This window comes from Spea bombifrons, chromosome 12 (genome assembly GCF_027358695.1).
Source record: "Spea bombifrons isolate aSpeBom1 chromosome 12, aSpeBom1.2.pri, whole genome shotgun sequence".
NCBI classification, from domain to species: Eukaryota; Metazoa; Chordata; class Amphibia; order Anura; family Pelobatidae; genus Spea; species Spea bombifrons.
The window spans coordinates 16420139-16431985 of NC_071098.1; the positions used below are offsets into that span (position 1 = coordinate 16420139).

The 11847-nt window shown below is 43.5% G+C and overlaps 1 protein-coding gene across 5 annotated transcripts; it reads right to left on the reverse strand.

Annotated features, from left to right (window-relative positions):
* Window positions 1–1015: 1015 nt before the first annotated feature.
* On the reverse strand, window positions 1016–11840 carry CCDC153 (coiled-coil domain containing 153). 5 transcript variants are annotated; one of them, XM_053452313.1, is made up of 7 exons: window positions 11719–11840; window positions 5617–5682; window positions 5092–5154; window positions 4784–4903; window positions 2870–2962; window positions 2017–2147; window positions 1016–1146 (listed from the first exon to the last, which is right to left on the reverse strand). In XM_053452313.1, exons 2-7 carry the CDS (start codon window positions 5678–5680, stop codon window positions 1018–1020), a joined length of 600 nt encoding a protein of 199 aa, XP_053308288.1. In that variant the 5' UTR covers window positions 5681–5682; window positions 11719–11840; the 3' UTR covers window positions 1016–1017. The 5 variants fall into 5 exon arrangements, with proteins under 5 accessions (XP_053308288.1, XP_053308287.1, XP_053308289.1 ...); XM_053452312.1 differs by lacking the exon at window positions 11719–11840 and adding an exon at window positions 7612–7688; XM_053452314.1 differs by lacking the exon at window positions 11719–11840 and adding an exon at window positions 7612–7688 and having other exon boundaries at window positions 5617–5739.
* Window positions 11841–11847: the final 7 nt, after the last annotated feature.

Sequence of the window (11847 nt, forward strand, 5' to 3'; positions counted from 1 at the left end):
TTTTCAGAGCAAATGCTCTGAAAAATACCCCTCGTCTTATAATCGAGGTCGTCTACTAATCAGACCTCAAAATGTCCGGTGGGGCCATGCTACTTACCGGGCTTTGGTCGCGAGCAGCAGGAGAACAAGAAGCTAGCAGCGTGTCACAAAACTCTGCCTCCCCCCTCCTTCCTCTGGGGGCGGGGCCAGAGAAGTTGCACTCACAGCGGGCCCCTGCAGAAGTCTTGAGTGAGAGATCAGCAGTTCAGGTAAGGGGGTGGGGGGCTGGGGGGTTTGAGCGTGTGTGTGTATATGTGATTAATGGAATGAATGAGTATTTAAATGTTTGTGAATGAGTGTGTGTTAGTATGGATGTGTAAGGGTGGTGGTGGTAGCATGGCATAGGGAGGCTGTACTCACACTCCTATCATCCTAGGTTCCAGCATGTACTGGCTGCCTTGGCTTGATAGGGGTGTGATTGCTGTTAGCAGTTATATATATATATCTCCAGAAATGCCTTTTAACCCCCTATATGCCACTCTGCCCCATGATATGCCTTTTAACCCCCTATATGCCACTCTGGCATATAGGGGATTAAAAGGCATATCATGGGGCAGAGTGGCAAATAGGGGGTATAAGGCATTTCTGGGGGCAGAGTGGCAACCCTGGGGGCAGATGTGCATAACTGGGGGGGCAGGTTGGCAAATAAAAGGAAATAAAAAAATATATATTTTTCTCAATCATAGCTTTTATTAAATATGAAAATATTGTTTACATGAATTAATATTTACTAGTAAAACTTTTTTTCCTATAGGGTAGTCTTATATTCAGGCTTTTTGTTTTTTTCCTAAATTAATATTTAGATTTTGGGGGGTCGTCTTATAATCAGGGTCGTCTTATAATCGAGCAAATACGGTATGTAAAATATACCCATGTCATTACATCCACAGCCAATAAGATATGTAGGTCCCACCAAATCAAGAATTTTACCAAAGTTTGATGCTGTTTAAAATATACCAAAACCCCTGTGTCCGTTGCTTAAATATCCAGGGGGTTGAGGCCACAGTTCTGAAGCATCCCTTTGTACTGTTGATGGATGGAGAGGGCCTGCTTCTTCCAGCCGAATTCAGCCATATTGAGTTTATCAATCAGCTTATCTAGACAGGCCTGGAAAACAGGGAGAGTAATGTAGAGAGTGGTACGTGCAAGCCTTGGGAGGTATAGTAAGGGGATACCAAGTACGGTTCAAGTATAAGCTTTCAAGACAACTTAGGTCATTGTTCAGTCATGTCACAAAATCATATCTGAAGTGTGTCTTTAAATACATTACATGGGAATACAAACATAGGATCAGATCAGTATTTGATGAGGTATTAACAATTGTGATTTAATGTGCATTTAGAGTTAAGGGAAAACAAAATATTGTAAACACAGAGAATTGAATACTCAAGATACAGAAGAGATTTGACCATAAAATAATAATAATAATAATAAAGCAGTGAGAAAGGGGAGGGAAAGATAAAACAAAATTAAATGTATCCTGAAAGAAAAACAAAACAATCCAGAAAAGTTATATATACACTATCATGCTTTGAACGGAGTTTAAACAGATCTCAGCCAGCATATGCCACAGGAGTGTAAGGACATAAATAAAAAGCTAGTTGACCTGCATACATCTAAATTACATGATTGGAGTAATGATATGCTAAAATGTTTAATTTAAAAAGTGTTGGGGTGAAAAAACCCCAAAAAGCTACTATATCATAATGTATTCTTTTACCATATGGCGTATTCAGAGAATATTATGCAGAATAAGCACATTAAAATGGTAAATTATACCAGAAAAGAAAAAAATGTGTTCACTTTTTGTCTGGTACCTTTTATAAGACAAAAACCAATTTATAAAATGTATATTACAAATGACTTATTTCCATGTGACAGGTGCTGTGCATCGCAGCTACTGTATCTAATGAGTTACAGTGAGTGATTATGTACAGGAGGCATATGCTGCCATGTAATGAAGAAGTAGCCACTTACATGCAATAAAGTCTCATATTCTTTCTCCATATTCTCCATCTGAGCCCGGAGATCCATAATCTCTGCCTCTTTCTCTGCTGCCTTGCGCTCGGATTCCTCTTGAAGCTTTTGCAGTGCATTCTGGGAGTATGCTGTATGTGCATGAAAGATGGCATATGTCTGACGCAGTGAAGCATGGTGGTGGCAGCATCATGCTGGGAGGATATTTTTCATTATCAGGGACTGGGAGACTGGTCAGGATTGAAGAAATGATGGATGGTGCTAAATACAGGGAAATTCTTGAGGGAAACCTGTTTCAGTCTTTCAAAGATTTGGGACGGAGGTTCACCTTCCACCAGGGCAATGACCCCCAGGCATACTGCTAAAGCAACACTCAAGTGGTTTAAGAGGAAACATTTAAATGGGCAAGTCAAAGCCTAGACCTCAATCCAATTGAGAATCTGTAGTATGGCAGATTGCCGTACATCGGCAGAACCCATCCAACTTGAAGGAGCTGGAGCAGTTTTGCCTTGAAGAATGGGCAAAAATCCCAGTGGCTAGATGTATCTAGCTTAAAGAGATGACTCCCAAGAAACTTGGAGCTGTAATTGCTGAAAAAGGTGGTTCTGTAAAGTATTGACTTTGGGGGCGTGAATAGTTTTGCACGCTTACATTTTCTGCATCCTCAAAGTGGTAGGCATGTTGTGTAAATCAAATGATACAAACCCCCAACAAATCCATTTTAATTCCAGGTTTTAATGCAAGAACAGAGGGAAAATGGCAAGGGGAGTGAATACATTTGCAAGGCACTGTACCTGTGGCATTAGAGCAAAACGCTCTACAGTCCTACAGATCCAAACATACATTCACTCACCAAGTTTTATTTTCAGTTCTGTCACCTCTTCCTCAAGGGATCTAATATGAGCTGAGCTTTCCTGTTCCAGGCTCCTATGCTGACGTGTCATTTCTGGGGAATTAAGAGATATATATGTTATATCAGGGAAGAAAGGGATATTTCCTTTATTCGTCACACCAAGTTTTACAATCTGAGGGTATCTTTTAAATGATACTTCTGTCACATTTTCGCACCATAGCTTCCAGAAGGTAGAATAGGCCCTTCTAAACAAAAGATATCATCAGGGGCTGGGCCAGGGGGGCAATTGCCCCCCAGGCCGCCCGAAATCTAATCTAAACGGCCGCTGGGTGCTGATGCCGCCGGCCGGCGCTACTTTAATACTTTTTTTTAAATTTAATATGGCAAGCCGGATCGACCATTAAATGAAAAAAAAAAATAGTATTAAAGCAGCGCCGGCCGGCGGCATCAGCACCCAGCGGCCGCCAAGTGATGGGAGCAGCGTGAGGGGTGAAAGCTCCGCCCCCTCGCACTCACCTTTCACCCATCACGCTGCTCCCATCACTATGCGGCCATCAGATTGTTGGAAATCGAATCTAAACGGCCGCTGGGTGCTGATGCTGCCGGCCGGCGCTACTTTAATACTTTATTTATTTATTTTTAATATGGCAAGCCGATCCGGCATATTAAATAAATAAAAAAAAGGATTAAAGTAGCTCCGGCCAGTGGCATCAGCACCCAGCGGCCGTTTAGATAAGTTTTCCAGCAGTCTGATGGCTGCATAGTGATGGGAGCAGCGTGAGGGGTGAAGGGTGAGTGCAAGGGGGCGGAGCCACTTCACTTGACTTGCCCCCCAGGCCTTAGGCTGCCAGCCCTCCCCTGGATATCATAGACAATCAAGTTAGTTATAAGTAAATGTACTTATGCTAACCCTTACGAAAAAATTACTGCAGTTTTTTGGACATGAAAAAACTGCAAAACTGCACTTTTACTGCAGTATTACTGCATTTGTACTTCACTGTCCTGCAGTTGTACTGCAGTTATTTTTGTACGGAAGTACAAATGCAATAAAGCTGCAGTACATTGAAGTACAACTGTAGGTTTGCAGTAAATGTGTAGTAAAACTGCAGTACAGTGAAGTACAAATGCAGTAAAACTGCAATAAATGTGCAGTAAGACTGCAGTAAAAGTGCAGTATTGCAGTTTTTTCATGTCCAAAAAACTGCAGTAATTTTTTGTAAGGGAAAAGCTTTGACAATTGCAGTTCCCAGTTAAGCACAGGTTAAGTTGAGGGACTTTGTGAGAAGTGGGGGAGGATCCCCAAAAAGCTCTGCTTACTACCTTATTTCCAGTTCCTTACCCAACAGGGAAAGTTTCTTGGAAGTTCTAATTTGTGAGATTGCTGCACCGGTTACATATAGTACATACACTATAGGGTATTGTCCCCGTTCTACCTCATTACATGCATAGTGCTAGAAAAACCATAGGTTAAACTTGATATTGATTAGATAATGCCCACGTAGTCTTTCTGAGACAGATCTCAGATTAAAGCCACGCGCTGGTAATTCTAATGCAAATCAGTACACATGTTCTTTGCTATTAGAGTAAGATCTGCGGCCTCCACCTGCTCCTCTCTATTGAATGCAGAGAAGAACACTTAATACACATCACTCTATTGCTCCCATTAAATGATTAAATCAATGTGGCCTCAGCTAGGATGTGTACGCAAGTAGACATCCTACTTTCAGTAGAGACAGGAATACTAAAATAAGAATTCTAATTTTCTGGATTCAAATGCAAAGGAAAGCATGTAATCAAATGCATTGGAGTCCGAGGAAAGCAGACTCTAGTTTGCATTTTACTTCAATTTATGAAGCGGTTAGCATTGATTAAAATTAAAAGTTGTGGCAGCAATCGTTCAACCAAAAGACTTACCGCTGTATATAGCTTGTTTATCATCTCTCTCGCCTTGCAGATCTCCTTCGAGTTCTTGTAGTTTCTCTCTAAGTTCTTTTTTAAGCTCCTGTGCCTGACGGGCTATCTGTCTGCGAAGAGCTGTTGATGAATGGAAGTAGAAGGGATTCACATTATACACAAATCACAATGAGGAGCACATAATTACAATGACCTTGAATAGTGATATACATTAGCAGTTCAATAATAACCAAACTGCATGTATAATTACATAAATAGCAGTGAGAAACACCAGTTTAAATGGGCTTCTTTCTGTGTTTTCTACTTACCCAAATGGTCCTGCAAAACATCCACCTCCAGCACTGCCCTCCGATACTGTTCTTCAACCGACCCTAGTAAAAGACAAACAAGGTTTGGATTACTATTATTCTTTATTGATTAAGCGCCAACGTATAACAATGGAAAGATGGGGTGGTTAACAAATACACTTACAACAGGAGATGAGGTCCCGACCCATGAGCTGTCCATCTAGCCTTATAGGACTTTCATAAAAGGTTACTGAGAAGAGTAGCGGTCTTATGAGGGCCCCGCTTGTGAACTTACAATCAAAAATAAATTTTACAGGTAATTGTATGAGATAATATCCTGGTACTGAATCCCAATAAAAAGATTACAAAACCACTTATAAAAGACCAATAAAATGTGGTCCTTGCGGTTTGAGTAGGTTTGCTGGTAAGTAAAGCGTGCTGCTGTGAGCTCCATGATCTCCTGGCCTTGTTATAGCACCAAATTTAGGTAGTAAATCGAGATTAGCAATATTTATTCTCAGTGACCCCTCCTAAAGCTTGTCTCACCTGATTCATCCTTTGACTTTTTTATTTTCTTCTTCTGAGTCTTTCCCTTCAGCTTGGGAGGCATCCCTTAAAGACAGACACCGTGAGTTAACAGGGTTCTTTGAAATTGTGTTTTTTCTTCTTCTAGGGAACATTGCAAACGAAAAGAAACCTCTGATGTCATGGTGGGCTTAACATATGTTGTCCATGTTTGTTGACATAACCATTTTAAGACTATAATTGATAAAAGAAATACAAAATATGGGGGCTGACCAGACAGGGCCAGATTTATTCTCAATCAAGGGCTCGCACCCACAGATGTTCTGCCTCTCTCCTTTGTGATCTGGAGAAGAGACAGAAAAAGTATTGTGGTTGTGAGATTGTGAGTGTGCCTGCTGTTACACCCTGTGATACCTAGTCCTATTTAACCTTTCCCTCGCCTCCTTGATCTATAGGCTAGGTTAGTTTGGTGGGTGGTTAGATGGAATTGGGTAGGCAGTATAGCTGAGGTTTTTTTGTGAAAATGCTGACAGCGTCGGATGACGCGGATGCCCACATTCCATCTCCTAAAATGATGTGTATGAAACCAGGCCATGTCCAATGATGGGTACCCGCAAATATGTTTGAGTCAGAAATCACCCCCCCCCCAATTTATTATGACTCCTAGCATTGATGCCAGTGAGCCTAAATGTAAAAAAAAAAAATAAAAAAAAAATAAAAACTGTAATGTACACCTTATAACATATATCACTCGAAAAATATAGAAATTCTATATAACGCAGGTATTTCCAAAACTGATTGATTTAGAGGGTATTTTCTTGTTTTTAACTAAATGACTAAGTATTCGGCTAATTGTGTAACTATGGTATCAAAAGAAAGCGCTAGACCGCCTTAATAATATATATACTTTTCATGGGTGCGTTATTCACAGGAAAGGGGAATAAAGGGGTAAAAAGTGGAGCGATCATATCAGAGAACGCCGTACTGAAATCCAGCCGTTAAAGCATTCACTTCTCGTGTTCTCGTTATCTTTTTATTTAGAATTGTATTTTTTAGCTCTGGGAAACGCGGGGTCATTTCATGTAAACCCTCCTCCATTTGCCGTTATCCCTCGTTTCATTGGCATCCTACACTTCATGCAAAAACTTCCTGTGCCCTGTGTGCACTTTGTGCGTGTTTTAGCCGTGTGTCATGAAACAGCGTCCGTGTGGGCAATCAGGCTCTCTGGCAGTCCACTGTTGGCCAGTTACAAGGAAGGTCTCTCTCCGACCAACCCATTTGCACCACGAAGGACTGTGCTGAGCTGGCATAGCATCCAAAGAATGACGCGGACGGCCACTACGCATCTCTAATAGGCAGATATGACATCATAACCTTGTGCTCAGCAGTAAGGACAATGACAGGGATGCACTAAATAGATATGTCACCGGGTCTCTCTCCAAATCACGATTACAGCAAAGAGGAGAGAGGCAAAAAACAGAGACAATCGCGATCCTTACAAGCATTCCCTTTGCCATCTGACATTAACCGTGCAACGTGATTCCCTATGGAATAGATCAGAATTGCGGGGGGGGGGGGGTTGGCTGTAGATGGACCCCTAGGGTCATGGACCAGTTAGCAACAGCGATGTCCCTGCGGCAATGTATGAGTCACTGGCTATGAATGGGTTAAACAAATCTGTGTTATTTTGTTTTCTGATCACAATACATTATTAAATATAATATGATATATATATATATATACACGCATTCAATGGGGAAACCTGGTAATGTTCTCACAGGGAGCACAACTGAGCCGGACTGGAACCACGTGAAAAAGCGATTAGGCATTAGATGAAGGCAGTAACTACGAGGTTAGATCGGTCACCTGAATACCGATACATTAAATTCAGACAGAACTCGGCCGTATCTGGATGGAACGCAGAATAGACGCTGATTATAACTGTAAACTATCGGTATATAATTCAGACACCCCGAGCGGCATGCATTCGCAGCCCCGGCGCCCTCGGAGGCTCACCTGAAGTCCCCGGTAGAACAGCTTAACAACCGTACCTGCAAGCAAGATGCCGACTTCTTCCAAACAAGGGCGTGGCAAACGAACCGATTAGCCAATGGGGAAAGAAAGCGAACTCCGGCCGTTTAATCTTGGCCCAATGTGTGTAGAGAATTGGTTGCTAGGGTACTGCTATGGGAACCGAGTCTAACACGTATTTTAATATCTAACTTTTTCTTCACATGAACAGATATAAAAATGGCATATTCATTTTACAGGGCTGTGCATTTTCCAGAGGCTACATGTGTAACACGCCTTCACATATATATAGAATGTACTTGGATATTTAATCTGACATCTGTGTCATGTTTAGAGCTGAAACAACGAATCGATAAAATCGATAATAATCGATAACGGAAATCATCGATAACGATTTCCGTTATCGATTAATCGAGTGATCGATTCGTCGTTGGAGCACTAGGCTCCTTTTACTTACCTCCGCCAGCGTTCCCCGCTTCTGCTCCACGCTCTGCAGTCTCCGCCTTCTTCAAGCTACGTGACGACGGATGTGACGCGCGTCTACTATCAAGTTGGAAGTGGAACAAGTTCGTAGCGGAGGTAAGTACTCTTTATGTCTATTGTCTGTGCGAATGTTTATGTGCGAGACTGGGTGCGCGGCAGAGTGTGTGTGTGTGTGTGTGTGTGTGTGTGTGTGTGTGTGTGTGTGTGTGTGTGTGTGTGTGTGTGTGTGTGTGTGTGCGTGTGTGCGCGCGGCAGAGTGTGTGTGTGGGTGCGCGGCAGAGTGAGTGGGGGGGTGCGCTGCACAGTGAGTGGGGGGGTGCGCTGCACAGTGAGTGGGGGGGTGCGCTGCACAGTGGGGGGGGGTGCGCTGCACAGTGGGGGGGGGTGCGCTGCACAGTGGGGGGTCCGCGGCACAGGGGGTGGGGGGTCCGCGGCACAGGGGGTGGGGGGTCCGCGGCACAGGGGGTGGGGGGGCAGGGGATGCAGGGCAGGATGTGAGTGCAGGGCAGAGTGGGGCCAGGAGACTGGATGCAGGTCAGAGTGGGGGTGGGAGGGCAGGGTGGCAGACTGGGTGCAGAGCAGAGTGGGGGTTGGGATGCAGGGCAGGGTGTGAGACTGGGTGCAGAGTAGAGTGGGGGTGGGGGGGCAGGGCAGGGTGTGAGACTGGGTGCAGAGCAGAGTGGGGATGCAGGGCAGGCTGTGAGACTGGGTGCAGGGCAGGCTGTGAGACTGGGTGCAGGGCAGGCTGTGAGACTGGGTGCAGGGCAGGGCAGGGTGTGAGACTGGGTGCAGGGCAGGGTGTGAGACTGGGTGCAGGGCAGAGTGGGGATGCAGGGCAGGCTGTGAGACTGGGTGCAGGGCAGGCTGTGAGACTGGGTGCAGGGCAGAGTGGGGGTGGGGATGCAGGGCAGAGTGAGGGTGGGGGCACAGTGCAAAGGGGTGGGGGCACAATGCAAAATTCTTTTAAATAAACGAAAAATTTGCATATTGTTTTTTTTATCCGATTAATCGATTAATCAAAAAAATAATCGGCCGATTAATCGATTATTAAAATAATCGTTAGTTGCAGCCCTAGTCATGTTGTACATTGGGTGGTGCTTGTAGGTTAGGTGTTTGATTGTTCTTTTTGGCCTACATACACCTGCCCACCAGCATGCCTTCCAAAAAACACAGCCTGTGCTGTAGGTGGCAAAAGACCATAAATCTAACATGCATGTAATATGTATACCTGCCGGGCAGCCTGGATGACAGCATGATCTAAGTCCAAACTGTCTAAACACACTTCAAGTTTTGCTACAGTCAGATCTTACCTACAGCCGCACCCCCACTCATCATCCTTTCTTATTAGTACTCTTGTGCCAGACAACACCGATTCAGTAATTACTGTTAAGTGATCTGACATTACAGCATCTTCAGAAGTCGTGGCCGGAGAGGGCACTGCTGTATAAACACATTAAACAGCAACCCGGAGGTTTCAGGTGTGGACCCGGAGAACCGGTGCTTTTCCCGGAGATCTCTGGGTCAAACCCGTTGAGTTCCCAGGTATGTGTACAGTATATTCCACGATAACCGTAATCAGTGCTGGATTATAACATTTGTAGACCTGGAGCTGGAAATTTCCACGATATGCACATCATCACATTGCAAAAAAAAGTGGGCACAAAATGGAACAAGTTCTCTGTTTTCCTTTTAGCATTGTTTACACATTTTACATGCAACTGCAGAGAAACGTGTATTCTGCTGCATCTCCAGATTACAGAAACACCCCATATACATGTTTTTTTTTATGAGTTTTGGAAGTTGCGGGGCACAAAATGGAACATCTCCATACTTTATATTTTCAGATTTTATTTTGTGAGACCTATGTCCCATTTGGGACTGTTTAGCAGCCCACCAACTCAAGATACCACAAAAGTACAGCAGACAGCCCAGGCTATTTCATTGAGAGATCTGGACAGTTATCATGCAGCAATTTTGTCCCCAATGTCTGGCAAACGGAGATGTAACATTATTTTTTGTTGCTTTTTTCACCAACTTTTCCATGTTTTTAAGATTTTTTGCAGAGTGCATGCAACTGCAGAGAAACCCACCAACATGTATTCAGCTGTGTTTCCAGATAACAGGAATAACCCACATGTATGGGCTTTTGTATATAAAACATGACATGTTAATTTCACTGTGTAACAGCACACAGATTAGGGCAAATTATACATAGAGAAAATAGAGTGGTTAATGTCATAATATGCAATACAAACACAGTTTAGATACATTTTCACAAGGATGCCAGCCTTTTGCTTTTTTCCCACCTCTTATCAGCCTGACTGGGGGTGGTGTGTGTTTTAATATTGAGGGTCATCAGCTCATTTACACAAAACAATGTTTATAAAATATTAAGGGATCAGACAATAATAATGTGAACAAGTAATGAGCAGCGAGACATCTAGTGTTCACATTTTTATTATTTAAATATGGCATACAGTAATATGGCAGTGGAAAAGTTAAACATGCTGTGTGTCAAATGGAATCTCTCCTGCCAGTTAGCCTTGTGATGTCATAACGGAAGCTACATATGCTACTCTGGTACTTCACACACAGAGTGCCATTTTGAAGGACCCCTTCCAAGACAGCAGACTTCCTGGCAAAGTGAACTGCAGAGTGTCGGCTACCCGGCAAAGAGATTTGCAGAGAGTCGGGATTCCAGCAAGAGATGTATGAACTCTTGAGAAGTGGATTTTTTATACGACATCTTAAAATCAATTAACCTATATTTTTTTTTAATGTAGTCAGACAGTTAACCTCTTAGTGCCCAGAGGGAAGGGCAGTTCTTTAAGCCATGGTTCCCCAGAGGTTTCCTCCAAAAGAGGTTTTTCCTCTCCTATGTGCTGAAGAATGACTCTTTGTGAGTCCAGAGGTCCACTCGCCCCCACCCATACAATGTTGCTATTATATAATAAAGCTTTGGTTGCCCCATAATCATTGTTGTCTATTAGTAATTCTTTCAAAATCCTAAAAGGCATTAATCACCTTTAGTTACATTATATTTTTGCCATAAGTCTGGGCTGATATGTTAATGAACATTCTCTAATAATCATAATAATACCTCTCAACCAGCATCTGTGTCTGGAGAGCAGTCTCTGCTGCAGCTCACCCTACCGTTTCAGACCATGACTGTTCTGCAATGTGTGGGTGTGAGCGCCTGCGTGGGCTCGCTAAGGTACTGTGGAGCTTCTGGGTTTTTTCTCTAATATAGTTTTTATTGCGCAATCAAAAGTGCTGATTCAGCACTGCAAAGTAGTAGGAACTTACTAAAGCCAATCACAACATAGAGTGTATACAAATAATGAATTGATACTCAGCAGCCACTCAGTGGCAGAAAAACGCACTGATTGCATGCAACAGGAGCAACTGCCGTGCATGCGCAAATCGGGCAACACGACAGTTTAAAGCGAGCACACAGCTATCATGTGTATTAACCCCTTAATGACAAAGCGGGCTCACAATGCATTGTTTTGGAGTGTCCCTTTACAGGGGCTGCAGATATGTATTTATTTATAAAACATGAAAGGGAGGCCAGGCCCAGCCTGTCGTCTAATCGCTATGTAACCTTACATGCCGCCCATCGCACTCCCCGAAGAGGTTCCTGCGCCGCCGTGCACACTAGACGTTTCAGTAGCTCGTTAACATCTGGACAGCTACCGCCCACACTCTACACGGCCGCTTCCTCTTTCTCTGCGTCTG